Here is a 12987-nt window from a genome sequence, read left to right as displayed (position 1 = left end):
CTTATTCCTTTTTGAGGGGTTGTCAGGCCCTGTGGGCTTCCATAGCTAAGAACTGTAGTAGCTGTTGCATGAGATGTCACTACTTAGTCTTTTTTGCTATGCTTGTTGAAAAATTGGATTGTATTGTTAGAAAAGGATCGTAATATGCAGTGGAGGGAGGCCTTTATATATTTGCCTGGCATTACTTTGTCTCTTGCTTTGTTTTCCAGTTAGAAATGGTTGTGAGAATATCAGGTACTTTGGCAAATTATTGCTTGTTGAAGCTTCACAGGCCTTTAGATAGTATCAAGTAGTTGAGCTGTTGTCATGGCAGTTGTTGGTTCCTATGACAGCCCTGATCTGAGGATGGTACACCTGGGACAAGTTCAGGTAGAAGAGACTTGAGGTTCCTTCTGTTGTGTGATTTGGACTGGTTTGTCTGAGCTTGCTAAGCTGATTGAGCAGCTTGTTACTGCTGAAGAAGGAAATCTCCTTCCTACAGCCTTCCCTCACTGACAGTGACAACTGTCAATGAATATGGCAATTTAACAACAACAAATCCAGCTGTGAAAGCTAGTTTTCTGCAAAGCTGTCACAGTGGGCCACGTCAAGAAGTAACTGGATGAGTGCAGTGCTGGAGATGAGAGGAGAAGAGTTGCTGGGGAGGAAAAAGCACCTTCATGCTAGTCTTGAGTTGTCAGGTGGGCTGAGCTGTCTTGTATAACTCTACCTTAGCTGCATTTTGGGACATGGGGGCTTTTGAGGTTCAGCAGGGTTTCTGATCCAGTTGCCATGGTCTGTTGAGAAGAACTAATTAAGCAGCATGGTATGTGCCATATCAAGTTTTCTTTTCCTCTGTTCAGTTTCAGGTCTTGCATTTGAACATGACTCTCAGGGACTTTGAAATTAGTGCAAGGTGACGTCTTGCTTTCAGATGGAGTGCTCTATACAGAAGTGGAACTGTAATGTGTGATTGGAAAGGAGAAGGCTATGTGTTGAAGTCTAAGTTTTTTCTAACTGTAAGCTGTTAGCTCTTTGATTCATGTTTGTAGCTTGGGATCTGATTAAAATCTCTTTTTCTGGGAGGTCAGGTTTTTTTGTACCAGTTATTTAAGTAGATGTGTGAATCTTCTCAGTGTGATTTTAGGTAACTATGTTGTGTGAAGATGCAGATAAATTTGATGCTGAGTAAGACAGCAAGATGGAAAAAAAACATGTGAAATTCCTTAGTTTATGTATGTTGAGGAGGGGATAGGTGGGTAATACTGTCATACATGTAGTGAAGTCCTGGAATAGCACTGCGTCTGGGTGCCTGCACCTGCTGGAACTTCTGCTGTCTCCTTATTTTGGATATTCTCTGAAGTTACTCTAGCTTTGTTTTTTAATCACTGCTGCACATTTAATCTTCCTTCATATTCTGTACCTCATGGACTTTGTGATTTTTGTGTGTTACCAAAGAGCCAGGGTTTCTATTCTGCTTCTGTCTTTGTTTCTTGGTCAGCTTCTCCCCCATTAAATAACTCCCTACTGCCTGCTCTTACTGTGGGTGAGATTTTGCAGTGACCATGCAGTGGGAAGCACTGAAAGGGTGGTCTTCTGCTCTCTGAGCTTGTGCAGCTTCCTGCAGGCATCTGGGGCTTGCTCTGTGACACTTGTTTGTATGGGTTTATTGAGCCATGTGGTGCTGAGGCACTGTGGGAATTACTCTCACTTACACTGTGAAAGAGCTTTTCTGCTCTTCCTGGATAATTTAGAAGGTAAAAAGTGGAAGGCAAGTCATGAATGGTGCTTTGCAAAAGATAGTGCAAGAGTAAAAAGATGGTAGAAGACTCCTGCCTGTTAGATTGTGTCTGTCAAATGCTTGCTCAGCCACTCTGACAATCTCAGCTAATTCTCATCTTTATGAATTCTTCTCTTTTTCTTCTCATGCTTTCTTTTCCTGTGCCCAGAAACTGGAGCTCCTTGGCTTCAGTTAGAAGTTATCACCATGCTCCATGGAAAAGTATGGGAGCATAAAGTACTAATTGTGCGGTGGGAGGAGGGGGTTTCTGATTTTTTTCAGCTTTTGACAGTAAAGAAAAGCTTTTCTGTTTTCTCAAGAGAAAATTGGGAAGATGAAATATTAGGAATTACTGTCAGGTAATGCCAAATGCAAGGGTTTGCTGGAAGTATTAAAACTGATGTTAACTTCTGTGCAATTTTATTTCAGCAAACACTTGACATCTATTTCTCTTTAGTATTGTGGAGGCATTTTCCAAAGATTCATGTTCTTGGGGGAATAAATGACAAAAAGAATGTATGTAGATCTGTTAATTTCATTAAGCTACTGGTTTAGGCCTTAGTGGATTAACTAAAAGATGGGGAATGAGTAATGGAAACAGTGAAGGGATGAATAGCTCTCAATGCCTTAATTCTTGAAAAATGTGAATTAGTAAGGAAAATATTTAAGATTTAGAGCAAGAAAAGTTCCTGATAGTTTTTAATTCTCTTGCAGGACCTGACAAAAATCCAGCAATATAATAACTGTCAGATTTCAAAAGTTGGCCTCTGTCTGTTTTGATTCACTAGTTCAAACAGACACTGAAATAGTCTTAAAATTAACTAAAAAAGTGCTAGTCTTTCTGTTGGAGGGAAAGGGAGTCTAACAATGCCAGTTTCCAAGAACTGAGATCAAATGTTCTTGTGATTTGCTGTAGAGAAAATAAATGAAAAGCGCTCGAGTGTAAAACGGTGTGCTACATGACAATTACCATTTTTCTTTGTATTACTTGATCTTTCAATGATATGGGGAGATTTGAGTCACTGAGGAATGTGTAGTTTCATTTTTTATTTGCATGTTTCAATTAAGCAGGGTTCAAAGGAAAGCAGAAAAGTTCCTTTATGTGTCTGAATATATAGAGGAAACGCTGGGGGGGAAGTGTGGGTGTATTTTCCACTCCAGAAGGTACTCCTAATTACTCCAGAACTATTTTTAGAAGCCTAAATTACATCAGTTGCAAAGCCAATTTGATTATTGGAGTCCCACTACGTCCTTAGCATTTGCAGCAAAAATTACCATATGATGTTTGCTTACTGAAAATGCTACTTGGCTACAGAGGTACCTTCTTCTGGCATATTTCATGCATCTCAGTAGTGCAAAATCTTTTTTTGTGTGTATTCATGAGTGATGCACATTTATAATTGGGGGACTATCTAGTTTGGCACTATTCTTTTCTCTGCATTGTGGATGGATTAAAGGTTTTCTCTGGTGATTCAGCATTTTGTTAAATGTTTGTTTATCTCTATAATAGGTACACTGGGAAATGTCATATTTTTGGTCATTATTATATGTAGAAAAGTGTAATTATTAATCATAATTTTTCTGTTGGAGACTGTACTCCTTGACTAATTTGGAGTGCCGCTTACGCTTCAAAAATAAGTTACAAATCTGAGCTGTTCCTGATTTACATTCCCGTTGGAGAAAAACTATGTAAAGTGAGATGATGTGGGTCATTTTGCCTGTACTTACCTGGAATGTTGACTGGGTCGTCTGGGTCCAGCTCAGTGCAAGAGGGGCAACTGAAACAAATGCCTTTTTGCTGTAAAGCCTGAAAGAGATACAGGGTATGCTTCCCTAACACCACCAAAGCTGTTTTCACTTTGTAAAGAAGGTGGCATACTGAGCTTAACAGGAATAGCAGTGTGTGTAACTCAGATATTTAGGTGACTTTTTAAATTGCCACTTTTACAAGTGTTTACCTGCTGTTTTGTCTGCATCTGATTGCTAATAGAAAATACCAACTTCACTGACCTGTTTTAAAGATTCAGAAGTGGAATTAGTCTATGGCCCTTTTATGACCTTTTTTAAAAAAAACTGATCATTTATCTTCCCCTTATTTAATTGCTCTTAGTGGATACTTTAGTTACAATGTCAAAACTTATCTTAAGCACTTTGTACCTACTAATTGTCTAACTACTAAGCTTTCATTGAGTATAGCCTTTACTCTTTCATATCCCTTCAGTAAAAGTGCCTGAATAACTCAAGAGTGCTCAAATCTTTACTTGTTTTCTTTTCCCAGGTATTGGTAAAATCAAAGTGTATAAGATCATAAGTTACAAAAAGTTTTGTGTGATCCTCTAGATCACGACTCGGGCAGACATTTGTTGTTCAAAATGCTGGGTGGTCTGCATGCTTGTAGTGTGGCCAAGCTACAGTCCCAGAGACCACACTGTCTCCAGTACTGTGGATTAATGTAAGACCATATCACCAAGTCTTGTGATTTACCTGTCATAGTAGACTGCTGCTTTCCTTTTAATTTGCAGTCTGTGGAGGGTAGTCTGGATCTTTAGATTTAGTTGTTACTGTGCAGCCATGACTGCTTGCTTGCAGTCTGTTCTGCGGTTAAAGTATCAAGCTAAAATATGGAAGAAGGTATTTGGGAGTATTATTTGTATATATTTTAGTTTAGGGAAGAACTTGCTAGCACTCTGAGTAGTGTTCAGAACAAGGCTCACTTAGGAGTATTGCCTTGCCACTGCCAAATTTTTACAGATGATCTTCATCCTTCATTTTTCTTTCGTAAGAACTTACTAGTCTTTCATAAATTCTGCCTTATGGTGGAGTATTTGTCAGTTCCTTCCTTTAGTACCGTGTATCTGCAGAGGTGCTGGCCTCTGACACTCTAGATAAAGATCAGAAAGAGATCTTCAACTCCACTACCAAAGCTTGTTTCCGTCATTTTCATGCTATTGATAGCACCACTGTATCCTTTAGTGCTTTTTAGCTGATGTCCATGAGAGCAGGCATATTTGTTTTTGACACGGTTAATGGTGCAATGATTATCTTTGAAGGCCCCAAGCTTTCCCCATGACTCCTGTAAGGAATGCCTATTCTCTGTGCCTGTATGCAGTGGTTTGAAATAGGAAAATTTGAAGTTAACTGGAATGGATTTAATTTGGCTAACAACTACGTTGTAGTTCATGACTTTGGATAGTGTAAGACCACAATCTTAGCATAAACTTGAGTATAGCATATGTACAGGGCTAATGTATAACTTGAGTGTAGGTGGTTGTTTGAGAGCCTGTCTTTCATTAGTGTTGTACTTTTTATCTTGTTAGATGAATCATCTCTTTTTCTTGATTTCAGGCTTGACAAGAATGTATTCACAGGTGTTTGATATTGTTTGATGACTAAATAAAATTCCACACGAAGTTGAGAAGCTGTCTCAAAGCACTTGTCTAACATGCAGCTAGACTGTGGCAATCTTTGCCATTGGCTCCGTCTCAGTGCTCAAAAGGAGGAAATTATTGTTAATCTGTTAACTTGTAAAGGAATACTGTTTTTCATAACTCAAGGCAGAACCTGAGAACCTGCCAAATTTTCGCAAGAAAAAAATGTCCCAAGATGAAGCTTTGGAAACTGTTGAAGAGAAAAACACGACTGGGGGGGTGGTGTGTGTGTAAGAATAATGTGTACATGTTGATCTGAGATACCTGTGAGTAATGGTTCTATCATTTAGAGCCAGTTTCACCAATACTTTTGCTAGGCAAGTAAAATTCTAGAAACAGTCATGTTGGGGAGAGCTGACATAAACACCCAGAGGTCAAAATATATCACAGCAGGCTGATTAAACTCTAGCAATGTTACATTAAATATGTTACATTTTAAAAGAATACTCTGATCAAGTTTTGGAAGAGTAGTCTGCAACAATCTTTGTGCCCAAACACATTACACAGGAGTTTGATTTCAAGCTATCAAAAAAACCTGAGACCTGAAAATCATGGGGAAGTATAAATTGGGATTAAGCAAGGGTTTGGCTTTTTCTTTCTTATTTCACTGTGTGGTACATCACAGGTCTGGGTCTTGATCAGAAGGATGACAGCTCTGAAACTTGTTTCTGAGAAGGTGACCTGCCTGCACTTGCTGTAATGCCTCTGTGTATCTCAAAGTGTCTGTAGCCTTGGGTATGCTTGCTGACTTGTTTTTATAAATACATATATGACAAGTATTTTGGAAAGCACCAGTTTCTTTTAACAAACCTGGCTTATTGTTTGTCTGATTTAATTTGGTTTTTTCCCTTGGCATTCCTATTCTGCATGAGGAAGAGCTAGTTTAGCCCTCATGTCTATGTTCCCTAACCATACACAATATGAAAATGTGTATTTTATTTCTATAAGAACTATTTTTTTTCAGTAAACACAGATAATTCCTTTAATTTTTTTTTTTCAGTGTAAGATACAATGCTTGCACATCCACAAGAGGTTGAATATTTCTAATTCTCAGATTGTATAAGCACTGAGCTTCATGGATTAAATTTTTAATACCGTGACAGTAGAAAACAAATAAACAACACTTGTAGAGGGCTTAAAATACTTGGAGAAGCAGGACTCTGCAAAACAAATTCAGTTGTTCCAAGACAAACATCCCTCTTAAGTGAGATAGGAGTTAATACATGAAGTGTCAATATGAAGATTATACAGCCATAAACACACTTGTGTATACTGAAACATCATTACTCTGATGGTCTCACCATACTTTTGAGGTTCATTAAAATAATACTTGTTTACTGTGCTGTGCACTTGACATACTTCCCTGGCTTGTTAAAAGGACAGTGCATGTGTTGTTTATCCAAACATACCAAGCATTTTTTGTTTTCACCTTTTTCTTTGTTCTGGGGGGAGGGACTCTGAATAGCTTGTTCAGAAATAATGGTCTAGTGGATTACATGCAAGGCTAAAAGCTGGGTACTGGACTCCTTGATGAAATCAAAGACTGGTCAGAAATAGTACTTTGTCAAAACAAAATCATATTTATCATAATACCTGTATGTTAAGAGGTTGTTTTTTCATGTGCATTGTCATGGTTGGAACAGTATGTCTGCTCCATACATACTGCTTAGTATGGAATAGATTTTATGCTTCTGTAACCACAAATAGTTAATAAATAATTGCAGAGGACAGAGCAGAAAGTGGTTGAAGATATTAAGCAGGAGGTCTTCTGTGGAGCTGGAGTGTTGTCTGGTATGTCTGTTTTGAGAATGAACCAAACTTTAAAGGTCTTGGATTTGCTCTTGTTTGCTCATGTTTTTGACTGAGTTGTTGGATGGTTAGCAAATGTTCACTGTGTTTTGTAAGCTATTCTTTTGGCTGATTGCCCTGCATCAGCAATGCAAAGCATCAAAGTGTCTCAAGCTTTCTGGGAAACTCTGCTGAAACGGCAGGTTCCTGTTTTCTTTCTGTGTGTTGCTCCTGCTGTGTATGTAACCTATTTTGGCAATGTCAGCTGGTTATTTCTTTCCATCTTGTGTGAAGTTTTGAATCATATCAAAAGAAGAGAAAAGCAAGAATGCTGATTTCAGTGATGCATTACTTTGAGCTTTTACTTGCATTTTCCCACCACGTACAGATTTCAAGGCAGCACTGTGCTTCTCTTTTCATTCCAGGCCACACTAGATATCTATTTCTCTATTGCATGCCCTCCTGCACTTTATTTTCCTCCCCAGTTTGCTCAGAGGATTTCATTCTTAGTCTAATTGTTAGTGAATTGTTAGTGAATTCCTTTAACCAGACAATTAAATTGCTGTCTGCCACTTATAAGCTAAACTTAGTTTCTGCAATAAGCCTGACAATCTTTGCTACAATAGCAGAAGCCTCTTGTGGAATGTCTTAGTGTTAATAACGTGCTGATGCTCTTTATTATGTTTGTATCCTCTGCTAATAAAAGCTTGAGCTTAAATTGAAAGTTGAACCCCAGACTAAGTCTTATGAAATAATGATTGATAGATTAATGTTAAAATACTTGAAAAGGTAATGAGCATGCTCTCCAGAGAATAAATGTTAAGTACAAGCAATGAGGCTGGGATAAGTATTTGCTAATTGAAATGAACACTGTATAAACTAAATGTAGTGTTTGTTGGCCAGAGGTGACTTGTATGTATACTTCATTCTACAGAATGGTTAAGAAGGCTGCAAGTTTTGAACTGGAGTCCAGAAAAAACTTGATTGCCCAATGTCTTATAGAAATGAAGGGGTTTTTTTCAAAGCATTAATTTTAATAGCTGCTGAAAAAGCAACTTCAATGTATTCTGTACCTTTTAAGAAAGGGCTTGTAGCCATGCCATAGCTGTCAATGTTTATATCTTATCTGAAACAGAAAACTAGGGAAGGTAAATAAATTAACAACTTAATGTGGCTATATGTTATCTAGTTCTCTTTTCCTCCTGCTATAGCTGTTGGGCAACAGTTTCTGAAAGTAATAAACTAGTATTATGGGCTTTTGACTTAGTACTGTATTTCATTATGATGCTGCTGCTGTTTACTGGGCATTCCAGGCCTTTCTGGGCAAATTGCTGAAAACATAATTAAGGAAAAGGCCCAGTTCACTCTAATATACACACTGCTAGTTCTGACTCTGTGTTTTTGTTCCATTTTCTTCTTTCCACAAATTCTGCTGTTGTTAGAGATAACAACTAATCATTAGCACAATGCAAATTTAGTGTATTAATGATTCAGTATTCAAGTTAGGTAAATTGGTCTTACTTTTGAGTTCCATTCTTTCAAGGACAATTTTGATATTTTCTTTTGAAGTCCACCAAAGTAGAAGACAGTCTTACACTTTAAGATGCTCAGTTGATTAGCAACTTCATAAAAATGGAAAGAAGTTCAGAAAAAATACAATTTTCAGCTGCAAGAAATTAATTTCTACAATAGTAAGTAGGAAGTAACTCCCTTGAGAGGTGGTGCAGAAAGGGGCCAGAGGGCAGACATGATACAGGTTGAATTATGAGTATGATGCAAAGATGGGCATGAAAAGGGCAGAAGATTACCAGAATTATTCACAGTTAAGTGATTTTTTTTTAACTTGTGAGTTTCTTCCTTTTATAAATAAATATTATATAGTAGAGGTGATTTTTATGAAATATGATAGTCATATTCATCTAGCAGAAGAAATGGCTTTCTTTTTGCTTTTTTTTTTTAAGAGCTGGCTATGTGAAACTCTGACACATAGTGTATTTCAGAACTGTGAAATTGTTAATGTCACACTGGGACTGTGTACTGCACTCTAGTAGGTTTCTTTCTGCTCTCATGCAGCTTAGTTAGGTTATAACACCAACTGTTCCCAAAGATATGTTTGTGCTGTCAGTCTGTTTCAAAACTTCATTGCGGAAAAAGAAATAGGTACAACTCAGAACTAGCTAGCACTTGTTGAAGCAAATCCTAAAACAAGTGCCCCACTATCCAGCATGGTATCTCTCTACAATTTTTTTTTTTCTGCACTGTAGAATCAGAGCATCTTAATTCCTTTCCCATTCTATATTAAATTGTTGTATTATGAATATATACCTATTTTTGTGTTAATGGCAACAAAATTGTACTTTGTCTTGCTACTGATATTGGGAATCCACCCTTTTGATAGAATATGGCATTGAATGGTAAATCCATGTAACCAGGCAAGCAGTGCAGGAAACCTGGAGACTGAAACTTCAGCTGGAAGGACACAAAAACATGATGGACAACTTATCTCTTCATCTATTAGTCTGGTGCAACAGCAGAACCTCTAGCTGCTTAAGCTATTCTATTTCAATAATAGAATTGAAATTGTGACTATTAGCTGAATGGGTAAATTAGATTATTGTGAGGCTGTGGAGGAAACATGTTTCCTAGTGGTCCAGGGGAGGCCAATTGTTAGTTGCATGCCTGGGTAACCTGTAGTGCTTGTCTCTTTCCTTAAGGAATTCTGTCATGTTCATGCTTACCATAACTTTAAGCTGAAATTTTTATTTGTTTCCCATTGAGAATACTAAACCAATTTAGTGTTTTTCTTTCCTTTTTTTTTTCTGTCCCCATCTGTTGTGTTTTGGGTTTTTTTCTCACAATTAACTGTGGATGTTATAAATATCTTTTGAGTGCTCTCCTAGAGACCTTTAGTAGTTTAATGTTTTTGAGGCTTTTCTTGGTTAATACCCTTTGCATTCCCAGTGATAAATTTCCAATTGATGAGTTTCCCACTGACAAATTTTCAGTTTTTATTAGCTACATCTTCCCTGGTGCTTAGTGTAACAGAGAGTTGGTATTTTGTCAGAACAGACCAGGACAGATTTAAGATGCATTTACATCAACACCTAACTGTGTAATTTAGTTCTCCTTCTATCCTTCACTTGTACTTGGAGCTGCAAGTTCTTCAAATATTATTATATGCAGGTAGTGATCACTGAAACCTCATACTGTTTCTAGAGGGAATTATTTCAGCTTGTGTACCTAGCTCATTTTGAACTTTACAAACTAATGGATTTTATTATGTTAACTTATGTTTGCCAATTATTTTCTCTGTAATAGGATTTCAGTTGTGCACAGTCTTAAGCTAATAGTGAAAACCAGGGCTTTAAAGCTCAAAAAACCCTCAAGGGCTCTTCCTAAACTTCAAATAGCTGTCATAAAATAACTTTTTAAAAAAACATTAACCATTATATTTTCCTGTTTTTAAAAACAGGTGAACCAAGAGTGATATTTCCCGAATATATTTGCTTGTTCTTCCAGATAGGAGATAAATGTGTTAAGCTGGCAAAGTGATTCTGGTAAGAATTTTTTTTGCTACTTCTACACTGATATTATATGTATAGGTGTTTGCAGTTTTGCTACTAGATGGAGCTTTCTAAACCATTAGTGCAAACAAACTTGCTTTTACTTCCAAGGTCTTATTTTTTACCTAATTACACATTAATCCATCTGTTATATTTAAATGTTACATTGAAAATTATTTTGCTTTTTTTTTTTTTCACATTCCATGCTTGGATATGATGAAAGTATTTGACTTTTGAAGCTTTTACTTCAGTTGCTTATACAGAAATAGGAGTTAAATGTGCTGTAGCACTCATTAAATTAGGTTTATGTGGATTAAATGGTTATTAAATGGTTAAATGGCTGTTTCCATAGCTGCCTTCACTGATTATTGTTTTTGTTTTGCTTTCTTCTGTGATTCTCTTGAGAGTTTTCTGCAGCTGAGTCTTGCATTTTATGTCTTGTTTGAGTTAAATGTTTCTCTGTGTACTACTGCTGAGCATCCAAAGCAAAATTAATCGCTCTGGGAAGCAGAAGCAATATTTTTGGTATTTCCTCCTGAACAATTGCAGCAGAATCGTCTCTTGAATTCAGCACACACTTGTAGTGACTGCTACCCACACAGTTGTGCCAGAAGGGAAACACTGTCTGGCTTAATTGTAAATATAAAACATTGTGCTTTTGCAATTCCCAAAATTATCTGAACTCAGTAATTTTTTTCTTTTCCCCCTGAAACAATCTGCATACTGTTGGAATACATAACATGGTGTTGTTCAAATGAACTATTAAAGAGCATGTCTTCTGTATGATGTTGTGTAAGTGCTATGTGTTTTGCCCTTATGCTTCAGGTCAAGTAGCTTTTAGTCGCTGACAAATGTTGAAGCTTGCATAGAGGTTACAAAAAAAAGCTGGAACAATGTAATTAACTTTCATTTATGTAGTGGAAGGGAATGCTCTGTTGCAGGCTTCTACTTGTTAGATTTATGAAATCAGTGTTTGGGGTCCTGGACTGTTAGCTAAAGATTCACTGAGATTCTCTAATTTTGTTCTTTTCTTTCCCCTCTACCCTACATGGGTATATTGATTCCTCAGTTCAACAGACACTGTCTTTTGGAGAGGGTGAGATATAGGGAAGAAGTGCTCCCTTCTTTCCCTGTCTTTTGTCTATAAGGAATGTGTTTTTTGATGAAGCTAATTTCTGTCCTTTCCTGTACTTACAGCTCAGACATGAGCAGTGCCAGTAACTCACTGGCACGGGAATTTTTGACTGATGTCAACAGACTGTGCAATGCAGTGGTACAGAGGACAGAAGCCAAGGAAGATGAAGAAGAAGAAACTCATATGGCAGCACTGGGACAATACTTAGTTCAAGGCCGTGGGTTTATTTTGCTTACCACTCTGAACTCAATAATTGATCAGGTAGTAGCTTTTCTTGAGTGGTTACAATTTTTGTATTGAGCTTTGACTGCGTGGATTTGTCTGGCTTACATTGTTCTTGGTGCTGGTTTTCTTTTCCTTTTGTGGAGAGTGCAGGAGTTAATTGGGAAGAATAGAAATTCAAAAAGATATGTTGTAGTTGCCTTCTGTCCTTCAGCAGGAGCAGAAAATGGAAAACTAGATAATCACAGACCTGTTTGCCAGCTCATATTTGACTAAGGCACGTGTGAAGCTCAAGTGCAGTAGGTGGGTGGAATGAGACTTCACTTGCATGACCCAGGACCATGTAGAGTGCCAAAATGCTTGAGTCAGCTTTTTGTGTTCAAAAGTTATTGATCTTCAGGACTGAAACTGTTCTGATAGTGCTGCCAAGTATCCTGTAAAAGAATTGTGTTTGAATTCTGTGCTTTCTACTGTTCTTCCCTGCACTGAAGTTTTTAGGATGTAAGTCATAGAATCCCAGTAGGAGTGGAGGTTTTTTAGGGGTCATTCTGTGGTTTTGATTTTTTTTTGCTGTTACATTTTTGGAACAAAGTTTCAAACTTGTCTGGGGCTTCATGTTGACTTTTTAAAATCACTAAGTTTTGTGCTTTTGACTGTTCTGATTTTCTTTCTTGAGTTATTCTTTCTACAAGGGGGTTTAGGAGAGCTTTTTGCAGAGGTGTAATAAATATCTTGGATGCTTTCTGATTGGCTCTAGTTAATGATTGTAGCACTCTTTGTCATTAGGTCATTTTTTCAGCACGTAAAACAGCAGACTGGCATAGAGAACTAAATTCTGAATTGCTTGGTAAAATAAAGAAGGTTAATCTATTCTTTTAAAGTACAAGATATTTTGTTTTTATTTTGCTCCTAACATAGGAGCTGACATGTCGAGAAGAACTTCTGACCCTCCTCCTGTCCCTTCTGCCATTGGTTTGGAAAATCCCTGTCCAGGAAGAAAAAGCAATAGGTATGTTTTATTACTTATGGTATTAAGCACTTTAAAAAAGTGATTTGTGTTTTACTACAGAGCCTAAGACTCTGTGCCAAAGA

General features: G+C 37.3%; 1 protein-coding gene across 1 annotated transcript in view; it reads left to right on the top strand.

Annotated features, from left to right (window-relative positions):
* LYST (lysosomal trafficking regulator) overlaps positions 1-12987 on the top strand; it is a 77590-nt gene that overhangs the window by 2719 nt on the left and 61884 nt on the right. The window contains exons 2-4 of the mRNA XM_015622011.1: positions 10448-10532; positions 11736-11934; positions 12814-12904. Of these exons, the coding sequence (XP_015477497.1) occupies positions 11743-11934; positions 12814-12904 (283 nt within the window). The 5' untranslated portion in view covers positions 10448-10532; positions 11736-11742. The remainder of the gene's footprint in view (positions 1-10447; positions 10533-11735; positions 11935-12813; positions 12905-12987) is intronic.

This window comes from Parus major, chromosome 3 (assembly GCF_001522545.3).
Source record: "Parus major isolate Abel chromosome 3, Parus_major1.1, whole genome shotgun sequence".
NCBI lineage: Eukaryota > Metazoa > Chordata > Aves > Passeriformes > Paridae > Parus > Parus major.
The sequence above is the reverse complement of the archived record's forward strand: the minus strand, read 5'-3'. Positions and strand labels throughout refer to the sequence as shown.